Source organism: Ailuropoda melanoleuca, chromosome 6 (genome assembly GCF_002007445.2).
Source record: "Ailuropoda melanoleuca isolate Jingjing chromosome 6, ASM200744v2, whole genome shotgun sequence".
Lineage (NCBI taxonomy): Eukaryota > Metazoa > Chordata > Mammalia > Carnivora > Ursidae > Ailuropoda > Ailuropoda melanoleuca.
In genome coordinates, this window is record NC_048223.1 from 33,267,965 (window position 1) to 33,291,995 (window position 24,031).

Sequence of the window (24,031 nt, forward strand, 5' to 3'; positions counted from 1 at the left end):
AAGGGGAGAGGGCTAAACTAAAACTAAATTCTCATGTTGCATGACAGGAAGTCGAAAGATTATATTTAAACCTTAAAAAAATAGCAGTATGGGCATCTGTAGAAATATGGCAGTAAATATTCAAAGAAACAGCTAAAAGTGTTCTAAGTGATTGCTTCTGGAGAGCCGGAAATGGGAGTGGGGAGGAGTGTGAGCGGCTGGCAAGCTTTTCATTTTAAGCCTTGGAGAGAACTATATGATTTTTAAACACATGTTCCTATGTTCCTGCAGTAAAAATAAAGAACAAGTCACACCACCACAGTGTAAGATGTGCCTGCCTCTCTGAGAGCCAGAGCCGCTGGGGTGGGGGCTGCCCCTGCCTGCCCTGGGGTATGGCAGCCCCTCCTGTCTAATCACCAGGGTGGAGGAGAGCAACAGCAAGCTTCTGGAATCAGAGAAGAAGCTGCAGGAGGAGCGGCAACGCAGCGTGGTGCTGGAGCAACATCTGGAGAAGATGCGCCTGGAACCTGGGAGGACGTCAGCTGGTCAGAGAGCAGCCCCCAGGAGCAAAACAGGTAGGGGCTGGACCAGGGGCCCCAGTGGCAGGGGGGGGGCGGCCTTGCTGCTAGTGGAGGAACCGGTCAGCAGCACCACTTCAGTCCCTTCGAGAAGCATGTGGGAAACAGAGGCCTCCATCACGGTGGAGCTCTGCCTGCCCTTGCTACTGGGGGTCCTCTTTCCTTGGCCTCCTAGTCAGAACCAGGAGCCCCAAAGGGCTTGCGGGTGGCCCTGACCCAGACACCTACAAACACTTATATGAGGTGGCAGTGCCTCCACTAAGTGCCCTCAGCTACCACCCCCACGGCCACCCCTACCCCAGCCCTTAACCCTCTGTCCCGAGCTGACTCTGTTTAGAGTTGGTCCTGGGGCAAAGTTGGCCTGCTGAGGAGGCCAGGACGGGAGTGCCTGACCGGGAGAAGAGTCTGCTGCTTCCCAGCAGTTGAGCAGGGATGAAGTGGCCTCTCCATAGGCTTGGGGACCAAGCTTCTCTGTCTTGGGTTCCAGCATGCTCAACATGCAGCCACCGTGGCCCAAGATGGCTGCTTTAGCTCCCGCACCAGCTGCGGGAAGGGGACAACCTGCTCCTCCCCTTTTAAGGGCATGAGCCTAAGGTTGCTTGTGTGACTTCCGCCTTCATCCCCTGGGCAGATCCTAGTCACGTGACCATGCCTAGCTGCAGAGGGAGCTTTTGTTGTCCTAAACTAAAAGATCTATTGCTCCAACACAGCGGTTCTTTTTTTTTTTTTTTTTTTTTTTTTGAGAGAGAGAGCACAAGAGTGGGGTGAGGGGCAGAGGGAGAGGGAGAAGCAGACTCCCCACTGAGTCAGAAGCCCGGATGTGAGGCTCGATCCCAGGAGCCCGGAATCATGACTTGAGCTGAAGGCAGACGCTTAACCGACTGAGCCACCGAGTCGCCCTTAACCCAGTGATTCTTAAGTTGTGGTCCCTGGACCAGCAGCGTCAGCATCTTGTGCGGCTGGGGCCAGCTGGGGGCATAGGGTGCCAGAGCCAGAAGCCAAGGAAGGAAGAGCCTTTAGTGTGGAGGGGCTAGACCTGCCTCCCTCTGACGTCCCCAGCCCAACACCCTACAGGCTCTGCAGTGAAGGTGCTACCCCCACTGCCCTGCCTCTCCACACCCCAGTATCTCCCCCACCCCCTGCCCTAGCAAGGACACACAGACCTTTGTCTCCAGGCCAGATGAGATCAGAACATTTCAGAAGGATGTGCCAGGAGTGAGGCACAGACCAGGAGTTGGGCCCTTTTCCCTTCCCCCACCAGTAGGGCCCAGCACTCAAGGGCCCTTCCAGTTGCCGCTGAGAGTCCAGGCTGAGGACAATCCCTCTAGCTTAGCCCTGCAGGGCCCTCAAGTATAGGTCCTCTAGGAGTGTGGTGTCTCTAGGCATTGGGCTTATGTCCTGAGTAACCCACCCAGGGGGTGCTCAGCCACGGCAGGAAAAGCCATTTTGGTTCTGCCTAGACAGCACAGAGCAGCTGCCTGAGAGAAAGCGTCCATGTGGCCTTTGTCCCCTGCCGACCTGTGATGTGAGCAGAGCACCACCGCTTCAGGGAGTAGAGCGCCCCCCCCCCATCTGTAGAATGAGGAGACCTGATTCTGGAATTTGGTCCCTGCATGGCAGTTCCAGTCCAGTGGGGAAGATGGATAATTACCCAAACGCCAGTAAAAAACGTGCTAACTCAGATGGAGGCAGGTGCTGGGGCTTGAAGCAGAGGAGGGAGGGGAGGGGAAAGGAGGTGCTGAGAGCAGCTGGTTTCCAGGAGGCCAGTGAAGACCTCACCGGGGAGTTGACATCTGCACAGAGACGGCGGGAGGGGCAGGGGTGAGGCATATGGATGCACGAGGGAAGAGCAAGTGCAAAGGCACTGAGGTGAGAGCTTGGCTGGAGGCTTGAAGGAACAACAAGGAACAGCAAGTGAGGCTGGCATGGGGGAAGGGAGGGGAGTGTGAGGCAAGGTCAGAGAAGTGACAGAATACTGAGGAGGTGGTCCGATCACACAGGGCCTTGAGGTATAAATGTGAATTCACCCAGGCCTCACAAAGCTCTAGAGACAGGAACTATTATCCTCATTTTACAGATGAGAAAATGAGCTCAGAGAGGTTGATGGTTTACCCGAGGCCACACAGCAGGGGGTGAAAGCCAAGTCTCCTGATGCCAGGTGATTTTCCTTGGGCCACTCCATCCCTGAGAACCACGCCACCTCTGAAGGCCTTTCAGCACAGGTTTTCTGAAGCTGGATTGGGCCCAAATTCCCACCAGTTGCCTTTGATTTCTTCTTCCGAGTATTCTGTGACCTCTGGCCCTGGCCACCCTGGACGCCCTGTATGTATGTAGGGAGCTGCTGGTCAGGTTAGGCTTTGGAGGCAGGGGGGACCCAGTGGTATGAGGGCATCAGAGGCAGGGATGATCTAGACTCAGGCTCAACCGGCAGAGCAGACTTCAGGCCTGGCTGCCTTCCAGAAACTTGTGAAGTGCAAAGATAGAGATAGTAACAAGAGGAACCACCTTGGTATAAAGCAAACACAATCAGGGCTGTAGCAGAGACCAAAGTGTGAGTCCAAGGCAATGCAGAGCAGGCATCAGGGAGGGCTTCTGGAGGGAGGCAGCCCTTGTCCTGCATCTTAAAAAACATTTTTTAATTGACGTATATAGTTGACACACAGTGTTAGTTTCAGGTGTACAGCGCACTGATTTGACAACTTAATATGTTACACTATGCCTTGTCCTCCAACTTGAAGGAAGTATAATGTTCCAGTGAGTGGAAAAGCAGGACATAGGCAGTGGGGTGGAGAGGCGAGAAGGTAAGCATTTACACAGGGCCATGGCCTCATCACACAAAGTGGCTGCTACTGCCCCACAGGTCTGCCTACCTCCAACACCAGACACAACCCGAACGGGAGTGAAAGGAAGGACCCATCCTTCACCCAGCTCTCCAATGTGCCCATGGAATCACAGATGGAGGAGCTGACCACCAGGTGCTCTCCTGTCCCGTCTTCCTGACGGTGGCATTGTCTGGGTGGAGGTACTTTCATGGGCAGAAGGATCCCTTCCCATCTGACTTCTGTTTGCCCAGAGGGCTGCCTGCTGGGTCCTGGGTTCTAAGCCCGCAATTCAGCAGCTGGCCATCAGAGGGCAGAGAGACCCAGCCGTGTCTCTGATGACCTCAAATCTCCAAGAGCTTGACTAAGCTGGGGTTGCTGAAGCCACTTTTCTCACTCAGTTAAACTTTCAGGGTCAAAGGCAGTGATGTTCAAGGAAGGATGGGGGGACCCCTACAGATTAGTACTCATCCTTGAGGCAGCCAACATTTGGGGGAGCTACTGGGTGCCAGGCCTAGGGCTGTGGGTGGGTCCAGAGAAGAATCCCACATGGTATTCCCCCAGCGTCTGTGGGAGGAGGGGATGGGTCAGAGAGAGCCCCAAGCCTCGAGAGCGGCCACGCTGGCAGCCCTGTTCCCAGCACCCTTGTACACACACGTGCTCGTGTATGTATGCCAGCGTGGGCCACACTGAGCCCTTTCTTCGTGTGGCCCAGGCTGGCCATCCAGGTGGAGGAGAATGAAATGCTGAAGGCTGCCCTGGGCAGTGCCCTGCGTGGAAAGGAGGAGGATTTCCGAATGTACCACGAGACCCTGGGCCAGGTGAAAGGGGTCTTTCTGCAGGCCCTGCGGCAGCAGAAGGCAGACAGTACTAGGACGGTGGCCCAGTGTCAGCCTGGCGGGACGGGGCAGTCTTAGGCCTGGAGAGGACTCCATGTGCTCCCAGAAGCCAGCTTGGGGCAATCAGCTCAGCCCTTTCTCCCAGAAGAGGTTCCCCAAGGGTGAGCAAAGCCAACACCTCAGACCAGGAGGGCAAAGGAGAAGCCCTGGCGGAGCCTTGGAGGCGACCCCGGACAGGCTGGGCAATGGCAGCGGAGGAGACTGGGTGATCTGCTCAGCACCAGCGAGAGCTCCAGGACAAGCCGGCTGTGGACAGAGAGATGCAGCCCCCGGGGCAGGTGCTCATCGCCCTTGGCCTCGGGCTTAGCTGGGCCCTGTGTGCCCACAGGGCTCCATCCATCCGCACAGGACCCCTCTCAGGGCTCCAGCTGCAAGCCTCCCCCAGCCCCACCCACCCTCCTCACCAGGGCCTACCCCTGCCGTACCCAGCTCCCCCTGCATGGCTTCATCTGTGGCCACCCCCAACCTTCGAAGACTTGGGGGCACATGCTTGCAGCCACTTTGTCAGCCCGCTCTTCAGGGCTCTTCCTTAGCCGCAGCCCCTCGGATTTATAATAATAATGATTATTTTCACGATGGCCACAGGTCCTGGTCAGTGAGCATCCGCCGTGGAAACTGACGCCGTCTAGTCCTCTAGTAACCCCGGGGTTGAGGCTTATAGAAAGAAGCTGGGCTAACGTTTAACCCTGGGCCTCCTGGCTACGAAAGCAAGGTCCTCCAAGTCGAGCGTATCCCAGGGTGGGTGTGCCCACCCCCAGGCAGCTGCTCCCGAGTCCCCTCCATTTGCTTGCACAAGGCTGCAGGGGGAGGGGCAGGGGCTGGGCAGGAGCTTCGGGCAGGAGGGTTCTGAGGCAGAGAGTCCAGGCCAAGGCCTGGTGCTCCTCCCTCATGGCCACATAGGGGTGAGCCCCCCACATCCGTCTGTAACGGTCACAGCGTCACCCCCGCCTCACTGCACTCACAGCTCTGGTGAAGGGTGGCCCTAAGGAAAGTCACCCACAGCCACTCATTCTGACCAGACCCCTTGGCCACACCTGTGTCCACACAGCCCCCCCCCCGCCTCTGCAAAGCTGCAGGTGCACAGAAATACCTAGACTCAGAAGCACACAGCTGTATGGTGCATACATGCGCCCCAGCCGGTGCCGGCTCCGCACTCATAGGCCCTCCACACGCGCATGCGCTCACACTCCCACACAGGAAGCCCAGTCACTAGCACAGTGACTCACAGGTGCGGGCGCACGTGCCGGGCGGAGACCCCCCCCCCCCGCGGGGAAGCCACCTGGGGCTCCAGGGACCCATCTGCTCAGGCCCTTGCTCAGGGGTGGGGCTGTGGAGGAACTATGTGCTGCCCCCCGGCCCCAGGATGCCCCTGACCCTGCCTGGTGTGACTCAGGTCTAGAGGTCCCCTGGCAATGTGCAGTGAAGGCCATGAGGATAAAGCAGCGAAGCTGACGGGGTCCTGGGGGCCCTGGGAAAGGAAGAGTTTTTCTCTGATTCCTTGTGAAAGGAGATGGCCAGGCAGAGCCGGGGGGACTGAGAGGCCCCGTGCCAGGAGGGAACGGTGTGTGACGGTGAGGAGTGGGCCCCACGCAGAGTTGGGGCACCAGACCGAGTAGCCTGTACCTTCCCCTGCAGGGTGCGGGTTCTGGCCCTCAGTGGAGTCCCTGGGAGGGAGAAGCAGGCAGAGGACCGGCTACCCTTCCTCAGGGATGGGCAGAGTGGCAGGGGTCACCTCAGGAAAGTGCAGGGTGGCATAAGCCACACTCTAACCACTCGAGGGTGGTTTGGCCACCCTTCCTGGCTCAGGGCTGCATCTGAGAGAGGCAACAGCATCAAGTCACAGGGTCTCAATAGGTGTGCCTGGGGCACATTCCTTTCTCCCCATTCAACAGCTGTGTGGCTTTGGGCGAGTTGCTTAACCTCCCTGAGCCTCCATGTCCTCATCTGTAAAATGGGGACAAGAACAGAAGCCTCCTTCAGGAGCTGTTGTTATATGTATCAGAGAATAGCTCAAAGACATGTAGCTAATTATTAGGTTGCCTTTCACTTCTGTACAAGGGACATGTATCAATAGATTGATTTCATTCCACAAAGATAAAACACGATTTTCATGAGAGAGAGAGCGGGCAGAAAAACGGCAGTCAGGCACAGTAAATCTCGTTTGCTCATTTTGGGGTACACTGATTAACTGGCATCTTGCAGAGGTCAGTCTGGGCTCCAGTCCTTGCTTAGGCCAACTGTGGGCATAAAGACAACTGTCTCAACTTACAGGTTCTGCAGGCAGCCTTGCGAGCTTTGCTGTGGAGCTGCCGGCCAGGAGTCCCTGTCACATCTGCTGGCACCTGCCATCAGCACCCCAGCTTAGGGAGACCAAGGCTGCTCCGGCCGCCATCACATCCCTCTGCAGGAGTCGCTGCGTGAAAAAGTGTCGAGTGCTAGAGCAGTGGCTGGCACACAGAAAGCACTCGATAAATGTTGGCCCTCAGCACTACCTCGGTTAGTCCAGCAGGCACCAGTTGAGCAGCCCCCCACCCCAGGGACGGCGGTGTCGGGTGAGCTCTAGGAAGTCCCCTGCCGGCTGGGCAGACAGACTTACAGGACATCACACACTCAGCCGGCCAGCCATCAGGCAGGGAGGGCCACCGGCTTGCCAGCCTCTTCAGGCCTGTGAGGGGCCCAGAGGTGAATCTGACTTGCTGTTTTCAGGGAGCTCCTGGTCAGGTCAGAGAGGCTCGGGAAATCGGGCCATGATGGAGCAGGGCGGTATGGGGTGGGGGGTTGGGATGCAGAGACAGAACGCAGCCCCTCAGAGCCTCTCACCACCAGTGCTGAGGCTTCCAGGCTCATCACCCAGATCTGGGTGGGCAGGGGGCTGTCCATATTTCCCTGAGGAGAGGGGGATGGCAGGTGAAGGGGAAGGCCCTGGAGAGCCGGGGAGCAGAACTTTTTAAGGAAGGGAGACATTATCAAAGGGGCCAAGGACTGGGGCCTAGAGGATCTAATGCAAGTGGGCCCAGCGTGGAGTGGGCAGCCTGGTCTGTCCAGCTTAGTGCTCGTGGCCCCTCCCGAGCAGCACCACCTGTCCCTGGGAGCCTGAGGAGGACCTCCCCAGCCCTCAGGCAGGTGGGCTGCCGGTGCACAGCAGGTGGGCTGGACTCGCCTTTCACAGATGAGAACACTGAGGTCCCTGCCCAGAACCAAAGGTGGTAGGAGGAGGAGAGAGGAGCAAGGACAAGAGGCTGGGCTGGGGAGAGGCCTCACGTGAGGACTGTCCCTGGCTGCACCCCAGGCCTGGTGCTCAGGTTCCCACACTGACAGGTGAGACCTGGCAGAGCTGTGGGTGTCGCTTGGCCACCATCCCAATGAAGGCCTCTCGGGCACTGCAGCTGAGCTGGACAAGGTCGCAGCCTGGCTCAGGCTGATGTGAGCCCCAAATACATTCCATCGCCACGGGGCCCCCTCCCTGCTTTCAGAGCTCAGGACAGGATGGCTTACAGTGGGGGTCCTCCTCAGAGCCCCCATATGCAGTGGCCAGAACCAGCCTCGCCTCTCCCTCTCCACCACCAACGAGCTCACAGCCCCCCTACCCCCTCTCCACAGGCACTGCCTACAGTCTCTGAGCCTTGCATGGACCCACAAACACAGTACACACATCACATACATACAGACTCAACACGTGCACACCCAAAGTGCATGCAGCACACGCGTATACAACAAACCTGCCATAAACAACATGCGATGCAAAACAACTGACACAAACACAATTACAGGCGCACAGGATACTCTCTGTGCATTTTCACTTTACAACAACACACCGAGAAATGAAAACGGATGCTGAGACTTGAGAGAACTGTCCCCCTGCCCATCGCATCTTCCTCAGTGGCCCTGGCAGCACTTGGGAAGCTGACCCCAGGCCTTTGTGCTGGTCGAAGCCCAGTCAGCTTCCTGCCCTTGTTTTGTGGGCTGGTCATGCCAGGCACCCTCCCTTGCCACCACCCTCATACAGCGTACAGCTGGCTTTGGACTGTCCAGCGCCAGGTCCAAGAGGCCTCCTTAGCCCTCTATCCAGCCTGCCATCCCCAAATGCCGGGCTCCCTGCAGACCCCGCTGCCTGGGGTCACCTGGTACACAGGTCCTGCTATGTGAGCCCTGCCTCTCTGGGCTCCTGGAGTGCGGCATCTGTGGCTCTCTGTATGAGCAATTCAGTGAGCCACACCCTTCGTGGAGCGAGTCATGGAATCCCCCCAAAAGCCCAACAAGGTCAGAGCAGGCCCATTTACAAATAAGGATCTGAGAGACTCTGAGAAGCGGATCCCATCAACGAGGCAGATCTCGGGCTCAGGCGCAAGTCAGCCGACTGAACCTGCGCTCTGAACTGCAGAGCCGAAGCCCCCACCTGCTTCTCTGAGTCATTCTCTTTGAGCCTCATGAGGGCACCAACTGGACGGATGGCCCAGGCTGGTCTCAGCCCGCACCAAGGGTGGATGAGTGGGGTTCTTGCCCCTGCAGGGTGATAGCTCCAGAAGCTTACGGGGCTGAGCTCCTTGTGTGTCAGGATCCCCTTCTACCAACTGGGGAAAATGGGAACACCTTCCCTAGGGGTTGTGACATTGAAAAGAGTTAGTCCACGTAAAGCCTTAGAACTGCGCCCGGCTACTGTGGTGAACTTACTATCCGTCTAACAACCATTGACTCCACCTCAGGACTCTGCTCAGGTGTACCCCCAACCCACCCCTGCCCAGGAAACCCTCCCTAACCCCTGCAGCCTGGCTCAGGCATCCATCCCCGACGCTGGCCCACTCTAGTGCCCATGACCCCAACGGCGGCCCTCACCCAGCACCTACACTGTGCGGTAATCCTGGTGTACACTTCTCGAGGCCGGGCATGAGGGATGAAGGCCTCTGTGTCGTTCTGTGCTATGTATGCTGGGGTCTCCTTGCTTCTTCCTCTGGGCCAGTGTGTCTGCCTGGGAGGAAGCTCATTGCCTAAGGGCATTGCGGGAGGGTAGGAGACTCTCCCCTTCTCAGACCTTGGTCAGGCTCTGGAAGTTACGCTGCTAGGGGGTGGGGGAGGAACACAGGGCACAGCCCCTTCCTCCACTGAGCCCATAGCTGGAGTAAGGGATCAGCAGGAGCTCCAGGACCTGTCCTGTGACTTGTTACAGCCACACAGCTCCTTCAACCCCGCAGACCCCAGGTCCTGCTCACTGCACTTGCATGAGCTGCCCCCCAAGAGGTGGCACAAGTACATCCAGTCCCTCCAGACTCTGAGGTCCTCCTCCTAAAGGGAGACTCTCAGATGTTCCTGACCTCTTGGCAGGTTCTTCAGGATACCTTTCCTCATTGGGAAGGCTGGGCTGAGGCTTTGGCTGCCCCTTTCACGAGTCAGGGCCATGTCCCTCTGCCCCCAGAGGGCTCCTGGTTGGTTAGGGACATTCAAGAGAGGCCAGCCACTCCAGGAACCTATTTAAACCTTGCCACGTGACCCTACTAGCACCCCTCCACCTGGGCAACTGCGTATGGGAGAGGGCTGGGGTATGGTACCCCCTCTGCCACATGTCTCATACCAGTTCTAATCCGACTAGTCAAGCCAGTCCTCCCCCAGGCGTGCATAATGCCTGCCCAGCTAGGACTCTTGGCATAATGAAATGAACCAGGGCAGGGGACTAGATGGATCTGCCCTGGGACAGCCGTTGGGAGTTCTCATGTAAAGGTGCAGGCTAGAGTATGGAGCTGAGCATGAAGTGTGCATGCGTGTGCATGCAATGGGGGCAGGGCTCACAAGAGGTCAGTGGGGGCTGCCCCGAAGGCTTCCTGGAAGAGGGAAGTCCTGGCCAGCAGTGAGAGGGAGGCACAGGCTCTACAGACTAGGAGAGGCAGGCTGAAGTGAGGCCCAGGATGCCACTGGCCACCACTTCCCCCCCTGCCCCCCCCCATGATCCTCCCTGCGGCTCCCTGTGGCCAGCAGCTCTGCAGCGCTCGGCTCTGCTCCACTCTGCTCAGCTCCGCTCCGCTCCAGGAAGGCCACCTCCTCCTTGCCCTCCTCCACCCTCTTCCTGCTGTCACCACTCACCGCTCGTAGCCTTGAGGGGGTGGGGACCCCAGGGCTGGACACGCCCCACTGTGGCCCCAGAGCCTAGCTGGTCGGACGGACGCACGGTCGGACGCAGGACCCCGGAGCCCCGAGGTGGGCAGCGTGCCAGGGTCCCTCACAGCCTCCTCAAGGTCAGTGCCAGCCGGGAATTCAGCCACTCTGGGGTCCTTGAGACCTGTGGAGCCCACCTCAAGCCCCTCATCCCAGACTTCAGGCCCCAAAGTAGTCTTTATCTCAGGTGTACCTGAGGCAGGCAGGACCTGGGGGCAGGGGGAACCGCTGTATCCAATGGGGGCCCAGGTCCGGGGGTCTATCGGAAGAGGTCCCAGGCTGGGGGCCAGACCTGGCCCTGCTCACAGAGGCCTCACTGGGGACACCCCACACCGGCCATGGGGAGCTAAAATTGGAAAGTGGCAAGTGGGAGGCAGCTGACAAAGCTATTTCGCGGGCTCTTCACCATGCTCCGGTTTCAAGCTCCTGCTCCATTAACCCGATCCTCTAGGCCTCCCTCCCCCCACCTGGCCGATGAGGAGGCACCTCAGCCCTCAGGCCAGCAGTGCAGAAGTCAGTCTGGGAAGTCCCTCGGTATGGGTAGGGGCAGCAATGCTCTTCTCTTATCTGGGATTCCAGAGGGCTCACCGAGAACACACAATCCTGTCCCAGGCTCACTGTGTGACCTTGACAGGTCCCTGCCCCTATCTGGTCCATGACCCCTCTGTCTATGTAGTGAGGAGAATGCTGACTATGGGGGCCCTGGGAGAGCTGGTTGCAGTGCTGGTAAGAGAGATTTGGGGGAGGGTCACGGGTGGCAGACAGGGCCATGCCAGCCACTTCTTGGCCCAGCCCGGTCCAAGAAAGCGCCTAGACATGTTCCTCCTTTAATTTGGCCCTGGGTCTGCTAACCATGGCACCCTTGGGAAAGCCCAAGGCCAGGCTGGAGCATAGGAGGGGCATAGGAGGGGGTGGCCCAGCAGGACTCCTGGGGATGAACTAGGCGCTGGAAGAAGGGAGTGGCTAGGCTCACCCTGAGCCTGATACCGGTCAGCACCTTGGACAGAGGCCAGCCCCGTCCCTGGAGCCCGTCTGGCCCTGCCTGGCCCCACACCCACTACCCTAGGGCACCTCTTCAAATAGCACCGCCTCTAGCCCGCATCCAGGGCCTGAATACACAAGCACTGAGAGATTGGGCTGGTGTGGCCACGGACACAAGGCAGGGACAAGGGAAGTGGCAGGCTGGGGCTCAGGGGCTGATTGGGGCAATGGGAATCAGTGAGAGGCTGGAGGCTGAATGAGAGGTAAGGAAACTTAATGCTGGGGAGAGGACTTGGGAGGCCAGGAGATCTCAGGAAGTAAAGGCAGCTCTGGAGGGGTATGGGAATCAGAGAAGGGGGCATTGAGGTGGGGGCAGGAGCATTTTCAGGAGCTGAAGGAGGCTTTACTGACGGGGGTGGGGACACTGGGGGCCAGAAATATGATTGAGGTACCATAGATGGAGTCCCTCCACATGAAGGTTGTCTGGGGCCTAGGCAGGAGCCGTTCGGGCTAAGGGTGGGGACCGGTCCCAAAGGTATGAAAGGGTAAGTGGAGGTGGGGCAGGCAGGCTGAGAGAAAAGATTATGCTTTCAAGAGCCTTCAAAGGGAAGGTGAGAACTAGAGCAGCAGCTAGGAATTGCCCTGGATGTTATGGCATCTGGGTGGAGTGGGGGACGGAGGAGGGTAGGATAATAGCATGCGATCCCTAAAGGGCAGGGGGGGCAATCTCTCTTTAGAATGGGGTCCCCATCACCTCTGTGGGGGACCATCAGGTGGGGCTAGGCAGGGCTGGGGGGCAGCAGTGCTCTCACTCCATCTGTCTCCCCCAGCGCCATCCAGGCTATGGGCATCAAGACAGCACTGCCCGCGGCGGAGCTGGGCTTATACTCCCTGGTGCTGAGTGGGGCTCTGGCCTATGCTGGTCGGGGCCTCCTTGAAGCTTCTCAAGGTAACAGCCGGGCTCTGGAGCAGGAGGTGGGACCCTCCTTCCCCTGCGGCCCTCAGGGTTCCACCCATCAAGGCCGTAAACTTAAAGGCTCCAGACCCAGGATATTCCCTAAGCCCAGGGGTTTGGGCTGAGGTAGGTGCAGTCACAGGAGAGATAGATGCTGAGGTGGTGACAGAGACCTGCACACAGAGCCACAGAGAGACAGAGACTCAGACACTCGGGGGTACAGTCAGAGACCTGGCCCGAGACACACAATGAGACCCAGAGAGAAGCAGAGGCAGAGAGAGAGAGAGACCTAGACCCATTCCCGTCCCCTTAGGGTGGGGGTCAGCCTGGCTGTAGGGGCAGGTGTGGGTATGGGTGTGAAGTCCCCCCAGCCCCCACTGAGGCCACACTCTGTTCTCAGATGGGGCCCACAGGAAGGCCTTCCGGGAGTCTGTGCGACCTGGCTGGGAGTACATTGGCCGGAAGATGGTAGGTCCCCACACCCCAGTGTCCCTGACTGAGGTCCCCGATCCCTGGCATGGCTCCCCCATCCCAGACCCTTTCTGACTCCCCCCATTCCACATGTTCCCATGTAACAGAAGGCTCACAGTGAGGAGGGTCTCTGGCTTGAGCTTCAGAGCCTTCCGTTTCTCCACCGGCCCATCCTGTGTCCTCCTGGGGCCACATCCAGCCTGCCCCCAGACGCTGCTCATTCAGGAATTAAATTGAGACATGCTTCGGCAGGGGCCTCCAGCACCATCCTTCCCAGGAACAGTGCCATTAGTGGAATGTCGGGCAATATGCTGAACAGAGGGGGAGCTCTGAGAGCCAGGGCAGCTCACATGGTGCCCCTTGTTTCTCTCACATGGGCTGGTACTTCCCCCAGAGGGGAAGGCAAGAGCCTCCAGCCATGGCTGTCCTCTAATGCATAAGAATATGGGGGCTGGGGAGGCGATGGGACTCTGCTCAGCCGAAGGGCCAGCCCATCCTGGCCCCTGCCCCTCCTTAACCTGCCCGGGCCTGCCCCAGGACGTGGCTGACTTCGAGTGGGTGATGTGGTTCACCTCCTTCCGCAACATCATCGTCTTCGCCCTCTCTGGACATGTGCTGTTTGCTAAACTCTGCACGATGGTTGCCCCCCAGGTGAGCTGGACCTGAGCCACCCCAGCCTCCCCTGCCAGCTCTCCCTGAGCTACAAGGGTTGGGGTTCCACCTCCACTTGTATGGATAGATAGACCATTCCTTCTCCCTGTCCGCAGCTCCGCTCCTGGATGTATGCCGTGTATGGGGCCCTGGCTGTGCTGGGCACAATGGGCCCTTGGTACCTGCTGCTGCTGCTTGGCCACTGTGTCAGCCTCTATGTGGCCTCACTCTTGGGCCAGCCCTGGCTCTGTCTTGGCCTCGGCCTGGCCAGCCTTGCCTCCTTCAAGCTGGATCCCCTAATCTCCTGGCAGGTGTGCACTGGGGAGGGGCAAGGGTGGAGGGTGCAGGAATAGGACCCCAAACTTCTCACCCTATCCAAAGCCCTTGCTTCCGCGTCTCCCCAAGCATTTCCTTCACTTTCCCACCTGTCTCCAAGCCTTTGATTATGGCACATACCTGCCCACAAAGTGGTCCCCTCTACTGCAGCGGGGACGTGTCCAGCTCGTTCCCTGCTCTATCAAAGCACTCAGCACGGATTAGCCCTCAGTGGCCAGTGCTGACTGACTCTGCAAGAGAGGAAGGGGCAGGACAAGGCCGGGCCCCTGTGGGAAGCTGGGTGGGCTTCCCAGAGACAGGGGCACCTGGTGAGCTGGCGGCCTGTTCTCTCCCATCCAGAGCGGGTTTGTAACAGGCACTTTTGATCTTCAAGAGGTGCTGTTTCACGGGGGAAGCGGTTTCACGGTGCTGCGTTGTACCAGCTTTGCGCTGGAGAGCTGTGCCCACCCTGACCGCCGCTACTCCCTAGCTGACCTGCTCAAGTACAACTTCTACCTGCCTTTCTTCTTCTTCGGGCCCATCATGACCTTTGATCGCTTCCACGCCCAGGTGAGCGGCCACCCTGTGGGCTTCCAGAACAGGGCTGGGTCCCTCTCTTCAGACAGGGGCTCCCATCTCAGCTAAGTCTCCCAGGGCAGGCTGTGTCCTCACCCTCAGGCGTGACTCCAGGATGAAGCCATAATAGGCCACCTCCTCCGACCCAGGGACGGGGCCACATTCCCTGTTCAGACAGGGAGCACAGGCTGGAGAAGTGACTCCACTTTCAGGCAGGGCCACCAGGATGCAGGTGAGCCTCCCCTCACCCTCGGATCCCCGGGCGGTTGGTGGCCCCCCGTTCAGACAGGAGTCCTCCGGCAGGGCTTGCCTCCCCACTCAGACACTTCACATCCCCCAGATGAGCCAGGTGGAGCCGGTGAGGCGCGAGGGCGAGCTGTGGCGCATCCGGACCCAGGCCGGCCTCAGCGTGGCGGCCGTCACGGCCGTGGACGTGGTCTTCCACTTCCTCTACATCCTCAGCATCCCCAGTGACCTGAAGTTTGCCAACCGCCTCCCGGACAGTGCCCTCGGTGGGTGCACGTCCAGGCCAGAACGGGGACTGGGAAAGACAGAAAGACAGACCCTCTGCGCCCCACGGCCTCCCTGCTGGGGAGCTGACACCCTGCGAGGGCACAGCACCTAGGGTGCTCCCAGGTCCAAGGGTGGGGGAGCCGCATTTACTCTTGGAAATGCCTGGGAGTTGGAGTTACCTTTGTTCTGTGAGGCCAGAGTTGTACGGGCAGAGCCCGCCTCGCAAGGGCCTCGGGTTGATCTCCACAGCCCTGGTGGGGTCTCCCTGGGGCGGGCCGGGCCCAGCTCCTCCCCCAGGAAGTGGGGGGTGGGTCTCCGTGGGGCGGTGGGCCAGCTGCCAGCACCTCCCCTAAGACCTGCGGAGAGAGGCCCCGGGTAGGGAAGGGTCCAGTTCTGTGCCTCCCCACCACGATTTGGGGGATCCAGGGAGCAGAGACACGCGCGACGCCCCCCAGGCAGTGACGACACCCTGTCCCCAGCTGGCCTAGCCTACTCAAACCTGGTGTACGACTGGGTGAAGGCGGCCGTCCTCTTTGGCGTGGTCAACACCGTGGCGCGCCTTGACCACTTGGACCCGCCCCAGCCTCCCAAGTGCATCACCATGCTCTACGTCTTCGCGGAAACGTGAGTGCGAGGTTCGGGGGACATGCCGCTGGGATCCCCACCTTCCCATAGCCTCTTTCCCCCATTCCGCCAGAGCGCTGCTCCTGGCTGATTCACACCCATCCGCTCTACTCCCTCAGGCACTTTGACCGTGGCATCAACGACTGGCTTTGCAAGTGAGTTGGGGTGGGGTGGGACAATAGTCACAGTCATCCCACCAGGCGTCTGAGCAGGGCAGTGCAAAATTGGGTCCACATTTTAAAAGACCAGCCCTGGGCCAGAGGAAGCAAGGAGGAGGTCGTCACAGAGGTCCACGTGAAAGAGAGAGGTTAGGACATGGGTGGGGGCGCTGGAGGTGAGAGAAATGGTAGGAGTGGAGACACACAGCAGGGAGTCTGGACAGGACTTGGCCACGGATTGAGGGGATCAAGAAGGAGAGGGAAATGACTCCCAGATTCCTATTTGCCTGGGGAGATGGAGGGGTGGCGTCCAAAGAGGGTTTCTGTGTAAGAAATGGTTGGAATCTGGGAGATATCCTTATGGAGGTTCATGGAGGTGGTTAGGTCTGAAGGTCTGGGGTTCAGAGAAGTCTGGAGGACCTATGCAGCTCTGAGCATTAGGAGGGTGGGAGGGTGGTCTTTAGTGCTTGGGAGTGCATAAGTCCCAAGGAGAGAGAATAAAGAAGAGAAGAGAAGATGTGGCTGAGATTGGAGCTGGGAGGACTCCCACTGGGGGAGAGGGAGAGTGACAGGAGGGACTGAAAGGTGTTGTCAGAGGAGCACAACAGTCAAGACCACATGACAGTCTGGAAACAAGGAAGACCATTCAGGCACGGTGGGGGCAGCTGCGTCAGATGCTGCTGGGGAAGCTAGCTACTGAGTGGGACACAGAGGAGTTGCTGAGGGGAGAAATGAGGTGTCTTTTTTTTTTAAGATTTTATTTATTTATTTGACAGAGAAAGGGAACACAAGCAGAGGGAGCAGGAGAGGGAGAAGCAGGCTTCCCGCTGAGCAGGGAGCCCCACGTGGGGCTCCATCCCAGAACCCTGGGATCATGACCCAAGCTGAAGGCAGATGCCCAACGACTGAGCCACCCAGGCGCCCCAGAAGTGAGGTTTCTTAAGACAGCAAATAGTGGGGCACGCTTGGTTGCTAAGAAGTCTAAGTTTGGGAGGCAGAATAGAGGGGTGATTGATAGAGTGAGGTCCCCAAGGAGGGAGGAGGCGATGGAACCAGTGCGAGGCAGAGGCTTGGCTTCAGGCCAGGGAGGAAGAAGAGAAGCCAGCATGGATGCAGGGTGGCAGGTTAGTGTCAAGAAGTAAGGAATCCGCCTGAAGCCTTCCATTTTCTCCATGAAGTAGGAGGCAAGGTCACCAGCTGAGATTGGCAGGGCTGGGCACTGAGGGAGGCAGCATTTCTGTGCCCGCTTTCCTCTTGCCTAGCTCACCACACCCACTCACAGTCTGGGGAGAGTTAAGGTGGAGTAACCATGGCAGAGCATGGCGGAAGAAGCTGACTAGAGGAACCTAGGCATTGAAAGCCCAGGTGGGGCTGGAGGTAGTGGATTTACGGGCTCTAATATGTGAAGGTGTGAGATTTTCCTTATCAGGGCTTAGCTTCTTGGGTGCAGGTGAGGAGAACAGGGTAACAGGGCTCGCCCAGATGGGTGAGAAGGAAGAAGTGAAGGGTAAGGGGTTTTAGTTTATTTATAATGATGATTCATTGAATTTAAGCCAGTTAAAGAGGGTGGTAAAGATAGGGTCTCAAGGTGAGGAAGAGGGGGAGGGGTCAATGAGATTGAAGAACTGGAGCTGGGGGCCGCGTCAGGAGGGTCTGGGTGGAGAATGGTAACTAGGAAAGAATGAAATTTCAAGTGGTGACAAAGTTGGAGTATGACCATGAGAGTGGGTGGCTGAGATGGTGTGGAGAAGAAACCATTGGAAACGAAAAGGTCAAGGCATGAAGAGACCAGTAACTCAATGGGTCTTCTACTGAATTTATTTGACAAATATTTATTGAGTACCTACTATGTGCCAGGCACTGTTCTAGGCACTGGGGATACAGCAGTGAATATGGCAAAGACCCTGAACTCGTGGAGCTTACAGTCTAGTGGGGAGAAACAGACCATGAACAGGTAAACAAACACATAAATAAGATAATTTCAGAGAGTGGTAAGCATTATGAAAAAAATAAAGCAAGTGTAATGGGATAGAAAGTGACCACAGGATAGAAGCTTCTACAGTTGTGATCTGGGCAGGCCTCTGTGCGATGATATTTGAATTTAGACTTGAGTGATAAGGAAATCTAGGGAAGAGAATTCCAGGGAGAAGGAACAAAGGCATAGGCTTGAGGCAGGAACCAGCTGTGTTTGTCTGAGGGACAAGAAGGCCAGTAAAGCAAGAATGAGGGAGAAATGGTGGGTGATGAGGTCAGAGAGGGAGGCAGAAACCAGACATTGTGGGATCTCCTAGCCTCAGTAGGGAAGTGGTTTATTCTCATTGTAATGGGGAGCCATTGGGGAGGGTTTGATTGTGGAAGTCATGTGATCTGACTCTGGCTGCTGTGTGGAGTCCAAAGACAGAGGCAGGGAAATGACTAAAGAGGCTCTTGCAATAATCTATGAGAGAAGACCTGCTGGACAAGGGTGGTGATAGTGGGGGTGGCAAGCAGCAGTCAGGATTGCGTGGAGCCCATTGAATTTGCTGGCGTGGATGTGGAGAGGGGAGCCGATAGTCCAAGATGGCACCAAGGCTTCTGGATGCTCCTGAATGGATGGAAGTGTCATTATCTGAGATGAGGATGCAGAGGGTTTGGACCGGGATGGGGGACTCAGTCATTCAAGTGAGATGTCTGGTGGCAGTTGGATGTGTGAGTCCAGGGAGCGGGCTAGAGACACAATGTTCGAAGTCTTGGGTCTGGATGAGACCGCTTGGGGCATGGAGGAGGCGATACTGAAGTTCAAAGCTGAGCCTTCCACATTCTGAAGTCGGTTAGGGGAGGAGCAGCCATCTGAGGTCAGGAATGTCGGACGTGCCCGGGATGACGGTGTTGAGGAGGGCTGCGCCTGTCGTATACCCTTTGCCCGTCTCCCACCTGCCCTCCCCCACACCCCCGCCGGTCCTTTCTCCTGCCTTTCTTGCAGGTATGTGTATGACCACATTGGTGGGGAGCACTCCAAGGTGATCCCAGAGCTGGGGGCCACTGTGGCCACATTTGCCATCACCACCCTGTGGCTTGGACCTTGTGATATTGTTTACCTATGGTCATTCCTTAACTGCTTTGGCCTCAACTTTGAGCTCTGGGTGCAGAAGCTGGCAGAATGGGGGCCTCTAGCACAAATTGAGGTGAGTGGGGAAGGTCTGGGACAGGGGTTGGCTGGGTCACTGGAGGGGGTGGCACTGCCGTTCTCTGGAATCTTCCAGCCACACCTGGAGTTGCTGAAGAACCCCCAGTCCAGAACTTTCTCACCACAACTTCCTGGCTGTCAGGACAATGGCTCCCCCTGCGGGTATCTAGCACTCCTTTCTGTGGGGTGTGGACACCTGGGCCAGGCTGTGTTGGTCGTCAGGCCCTCCCCTTTCTCTGGTCCTCAGTATTCCCATCTTTAACAGTGAGGGAGGGCTGCCCCGGGGGCTCTCAGAGACCCACGCACATCCCCAGGACCTGGGGTAGCCATGTAGGCAGGGCCTCTAACCAACCGTGTCCTCTTTCCCCTGGCCCTCTTGCCCCACTGCCAATGCTTCCCTGGACTGGGCAGGCCTCTCTGTCGGAGCAGATGTCTCGCAGGGTCCGGGCCCTCTTTGGGGCCGTGAACTTCTGGGCCATCATCATGTACAACCTTGTAAGCCTGAACAGCCTTGAGTTCACAGAGCTGGTTGCCAGGCGCCTGCTACTCACAGGTGAGGGACGGGGGGGTGTGGATACAGAAAATGCCAGGCATCAACCTTGAGGACTGTGACCTCCTGAAATGCCCCCACCCCGGCCCAACACCCTGGGGACTCAGCAGGGCGGGCCAGTCAAGTGGGGAGAGGCATGAGAAGAAAAGAGGCACTGAGGCTGGGGTCCTGCGCCCAGGCATCGATGACCTCGTCCCCACACAGGGTTCCCCCGGACCACTCTGGCCGTCCTGTTTGTCACCTACTGTGGTGTCCAGCTGGTGAAGGAGCGAGAGCGGACCCTGGCAATGGAGGAGGGGCAGCAGGACAAAGAGAAGCTGGAGTAGATGGAGGAGGGAGAAGAGAGAGGGATGGGCTCTGCTCAGCTCTTCCCGGGCCCAAGCCTAGGCCAGGCCGGATGGGGCCCGACCGCTAGAATAAAAGACTTTTCTACCACAGTTCGGCTGTTCCCTGTCCCTTCCGCCAGCAATCTCCTGGCTCCCTGTCCATGCTGTATGAGGAGGTGGGGGTTCTGGGCCCCGGGAGGGGGGTCAGGCTCTCGGTGCGCACAGAACGCAGAGGAGATACCCACGTGGAGTGCGGAGACCACTGACCTGGGCAACCCGGCAGCTGAACACCGAAGCCTGGAATCTTCCACCACCTGGTCACAGACTCTTGGAGGACCTGACCGGACCCTGAACCACTTGCTCAGAAGGCACTTTATTCCTCTCAAGGAAGGAAGGTGACTTATCCAGGCTGCAGAGTGTGCTTGAGAGGGACACTCCCCGTCTGACAGGCGAGGAGACGGAGTCCTGTGGGTACAATCCCCTGCGCACAGGCGGGCTGGGACCGGCCCAGAATGCATCTTGGGACACCTCCCTGGGGTTCGGGCTCATGGAACAAGAAGACTGGGGATATGGGGACACCAGAGAGCTCTAAAGTTCCCGGTCCCTGCCGACAAGGCTAGGACAGGGCAGCGATTTCCCTCCCCTGCTGCAGAGCACCCCAGGAGGCATGACGGGATCCAGGTGGGCTCTGGCCTCTCCCAGCCTCCTCTCGGGAGCCCCCAGAAGTCCAGGCCTGTGTGGCCGCGGGACGGGCGGGGTGCTTAGCTCAGGCCCTTGGGGCTGGTCACATCTTGGTCAGGCGCAGCACGTTGAGCCGCACAGGTAGGAAGGTGGCTCCAGCTGCGTAGGCTATCTCCCGCAGGACGCCCTCCCACTTCTTCTCGTCCTCATTATATCTGGGGGTGGGAGGGAGGAGTGGGACAGGGACACAGAGCAGGGTCAGCCGAGTGCAGAGTGGGCCCTAGTAGGCCTACCCCTGGGGAGTTTTCCCCAAAGCCCCAGGCCCATCTCCAGAAAGGTCTGGTCCTAGAGAATTCTCATGCCCTGGGAGAGGGGGCCCCCCTACAAGGCCCACCCTCAAAGAACAGCCACCCCACATTCCAGGGAGGGTCACCTCTCAAGGAGTGCCACACTCCTCCAGGAAACCCCGCATCTCCCCAGCCCCTCCTCTGGAGACTTCTGTATTCGGCACTCCAGAAGTCCCCCCAAGACCCACCCGCCCCCATGCCTGTAGCAGCAGGAACGATTGAAGGTTCAGTGGGTGCCCCAGGCTCCGCAACCTCTTCCCTCCACCCCCAGAAAGGGCCAGCATGGAAAGCGATTGCTCTGAGAAGTTGGGGTCCAACTTCTTCTCAATCCTGGCCTCCAGCCAGAGTCCCCAGGACGGAGTGGGGAGGAAAGGCCTGGCTGCTTCTTTAGGGCCCCCTCTACTCTCCGGGGCCTGTTTCCATGGGTCTGGGCCCTAAGCGTGGGCAGCTCCTGAGAGCGGCGGGCTTGAGACTCCACAGTGGGGGTGCAGAGCCCTGTGAGCAAACCGGGACCTTGCCAGCTAAACCAGAAAGAACTGAGCTGTGCAGGGCCTGTCTACTGTCCCTTCCCCACAGGACTCCCTAGGAGAGGGATCACCCCAGCCCCAGATGAGTTTGCTTGGGTTTTCCCTCACCTCCCTGGGCCCGGGCTCACCTCCAGATGTCATTGAGCTCTGTGGGGACCAACTCTCCAGACTCGGTCTCCAGTGTGGCAAAGCCGCCGATGGCATACAGGGTGCCCGCCAGGCTGACCAGGCTGAGCGAGCTGCGTTCCTGCGGGAAGGCCTCAAAGGGTGCCCACCTGGCGGGGAGGAGGGCGTGTGAAGAAGTGTGTCACCCAGGGGCCTCAGCATCCCCAGGGCCCACAGCTTCAGCTACACCCCTTGGAAACCCGAATCCCGGGCACCCATGCTCCCAGCTCCCAGAACAGCTTCCTGTGTCCTGAGCCTCCCAGCACCACCCTCCCGTCTTCCCCGTTCTCCTGCCCCTCCCATTTCCCTTCGTGGTCCCCTGGTCATTGCATCCAGCCTGCCCCGTGCAATCCACCATGGATCTCCCCACTGGCCCTCCTGTGCTCCTGAACTAATTCTCCCTTGCTGGCTACCTCAGTGGCCACTGAGCTGCCCTCTCCTGGTGCCCCTGCCCCATCCTTCTTCCCCTTTTCACTGCCCAATTATTCTCAGGGTATCTTCACTCCCCTCCTCTGGCCCTGAAGTTAGGCCTTCATCCCTACCCTCCAAAACAGCTCTCGGGTTCCCAGCCACCACAGAGCATAAAATCCAGGCATAGCACACGTCTCTGCTGATGCGATGTTCTCACCTCCCACCTGCCCAGCCTCTCATGTCCTCAGCCTCCTTCCTGGATAATGCATCTGCCCCCACAATCCCTCAGGGCTTGGGCCTCAGTTTCCTTCCCTCCTGAAGGAACACATCCCCTCCATTTACTGTTGGCCCCAGATCTCTCCAGCTCAGCATTCTCTCTGCCCTGGCAGGCTTCTCCTGGACACTCCCTGGTCCCTCAAATCCACATGTCCTAACTGGACCTTCACATTTCCGGTCTAACCCCAGTGGTTTTCCAGTAAATGACCTCCCACCCTCTCTCAAAAGCATCCACTTCTCCCTCTTATCCCCATCATCCAATCAATCTCTAAATCTTACTTCTTCTATCTCCTAAACTCCTGCTATTCCTAGTGTGGCCCGTGGACCAGCAGCATCAGCATCACCTTGGGGGTGGCTAGAAATACACACTCAGGCCCTTCCCCGGGCCCGAGAGTGAGAATCTGCATTTTAACATGACCCCCAGGAGATTCGTGTGCACATCACAGTGTGAGAAGCCCTGGCCTACGTCTTTCTCCCCTGCGTCCCCTCTGCCCCATCTCTGCTGTGCCCCCATCTGCAAGCCACCACCCCCTCTTGCTATTGGGCTGTACCCCTGACTCCTGGGAAATCTCTAATCTGTTCTCTACATCAGCTGTCCCCTAATAAAACACAGATGTGAGCCTAAAACCTATCATAGGCATTGCACCACCCTCGGGATTAAGTCCCTCAGCGCTGCTTGCCACCTCTCCAGCCGCAGTGCCCCCTCCCCACCCCTCCACCCCACATCCAACCTTTCCTCCAACAGGCCTGCCTTTTTTCTCCTTACTGCCTTGGTACCAACTTTCTTTGGCCCGGGGCATCCTTCTCCCACCATCCCTTCTGCTGGCGAAGTGCAAGTGGACTGCCAGCTCAGTTGTCTCCTGACCTCCCAGGGCAGGGCAGCTTCTGTCTTGGTCACCACTGTATCGGGAGCACCAGACCACTGCCCGGTATGACTCTCTGAATGAGGAGCCTGGCCTTTCCCGCCCCACGCCTGGGAGCTCTCTCCTGCCGACCAGGCAGGCCCTAACCCTGGCCCCACATTGTGGGGGAAGCTGTGCTGATGTCCAAGCTGTGCGGCAGACACCCAGGGGCAGCGACTATGGCTCCTGGCAGGGCCATCACTGAGAGAACCAGCAGGTCCAAAGGCGCACAGCCAGGCAGTCACAGTGGAGCCCTTGGTCCCTGGCTGGCCAGCGGAAAGGGCCGGAAACAGGCATACTTGTTGTCTGCGATGCTGTACACTTCAGCTGAACTGGTCAGCCCGGTGTCTGTGACCCCGGCGGCTACGAAAATGCGGCCATCGTGGATGGTGGCCCCGAAGAGGGAGCGGGCAGTCTGCATGGGCGCCAGCTCCTTCCACTCGAACTTCTTAGGGTCGTAGACACACATCTTCTTCAGGCACTTCCTGAAGAGTGGGGAACAGTGAGTGCGAGGGCGGAAGCGTGAGTGCGAGGGCGGAAGCCTGAGCACCGCGCCCCTCCTCTGCTTCAGAGGCTGCGGACGCCTTGCCGAGGCAGCCGGCACAAATCCCCGACAGCCTGGGGACCCTGTGCTCCCGAACGACCCTACAACCCTGTTGCCGCATTTGCTCCAGGCCCGAGCCTCACCTGTCACTGCCTTTGCCGCCAATGACGTAGACCAGGTCCATATGGGAGAGCACCGCGTGGCCGTACACGGCGTAAAGCAGCGGATCCGATTCGCCCCATTTGAACGACCTGGAGGAGACCGGAGTAGGGCGAGCGCCCGGTTCAGGAGTGCGCTGGGTCCCTGTCCCTGCATTCACCCACCCCTCCTAACACATGCTCGGGGTGCACCTCTCGGGTCCCGGCTCCCACCCCGCTGCCCACCGCTCCGCCCCTACCCGAGCCCGCCTCCGCCCACCCGCAGCCCGGGGGCTCTGGCCCTGGCTCCCGCCTCGCCCCTCAACCCCCGCCCCC

General features: G+C 58.6%; 3 protein-coding genes across 5 annotated transcripts in view; 2 read left to right on the forward strand and 1 right to left on the reverse strand.

Moving 5' to 3' along the window:
- Positions 1-6,533, forward strand: part of CCDC13 (coiled-coil domain containing 13) — a 53,722-nt gene extending 47,189 nt beyond the window's left edge. Inside the window, exons 14-16 of the mRNA XM_002925607.4 lie at positions 400-554; positions 3,418-3,532; positions 4,092-6,533. Of these exons, the coding sequence (XP_002925653.2) occupies positions 400-554; positions 3,418-3,532; positions 4,092-4,293 (472 nt within the window). The 3' untranslated portion in view covers positions 4,294-6,533. The remainder of the gene's footprint in view (positions 1-399; positions 555-3,417; positions 3,533-4,091) is intronic.
- HHATL (hedgehog acyltransferase like) lies at positions 428-19,806 on the forward strand. Of its 3 annotated transcripts, XM_034662142.1 has the most exons (12): positions 428-554; positions 12,231-12,349; positions 12,756-12,823; positions 13,364-13,477; positions 13,594-13,788; positions 14,153-14,362; positions 14,709-14,880; positions 15,361-15,505; positions 15,625-15,660; positions 18,626-18,827; positions 19,241-19,382; positions 19,584-19,806. In XM_034662142.1, exons 2-12 carry the CDS (start codon positions 12,244-12,246, stop codon positions 19,703-19,705), a joined length of 1,512 nt encoding a protein of 503 aa, XP_034518033.1. In that variant the 5' UTR covers positions 428-554; positions 12,231-12,243; the 3' UTR covers positions 19,706-19,806. The 3 variants fall into 3 exon arrangements, with proteins under 3 accessions (XP_034518033.1, XP_034518032.1, XP_019661886.1); XM_034662141.1 differs by lacking the exons at positions 428-554; positions 19,584-19,806 and adding an exon at positions 9,636-10,499 and having other exon boundaries at positions 18,626-19,376; XM_019806327.2 differs by lacking the exons at positions 428-554; positions 12,231-12,349; positions 19,584-19,806 and adding an exon at positions 9,638-10,499 and having other exon boundaries at positions 18,626-19,376.
- Positions 19,807-20,062: 256 nt separating this feature from the next.
- Positions 20,063-24,031, reverse strand: part of KLHL40 (kelch like family member 40) — a 7,258-nt gene continuing 3,289 nt past the window's right edge. Inside the window, exons 3-6 of the mRNA XM_034662140.1 lie at positions 23,702-23,809; positions 23,314-23,499; positions 21,389-21,535; positions 20,063-20,601 (exon numbers count right to left, since the gene is read on the reverse strand). Of these exons, the coding sequence (XP_034518031.1) occupies positions 20,490-20,601; positions 21,389-21,535; positions 23,314-23,499; positions 23,702-23,809 (553 nt within the window). The 3' untranslated portion in view covers positions 20,063-20,489. The remainder of the gene's footprint in view (positions 20,602-21,388; positions 21,536-23,313; positions 23,500-23,701; positions 23,810-24,031) is intronic.

Coding starts and splice junctions, on each gene's coding strand:
- HHATL (XM_034662142.1), top strand. CDS start 12,244: ATGGGCATCAAGACAGCACTGCCCGCGGCGGAGCTGGGCTTATACTCC. Junction 13,478..13,593: donor GCACGATGGTTGCCCCCCAG/GTGAGCTGGACC, acceptor CCCTGTCCGCAG/CTCCGCTCCTGGATGTATGC. Junction 15,661..18,625: donor ATCAACGACTGGCTTTGCAA/GTGAGTTGGGGT, acceptor CCTTTCTTGCAG/GTATGTGTATGACCACATTG.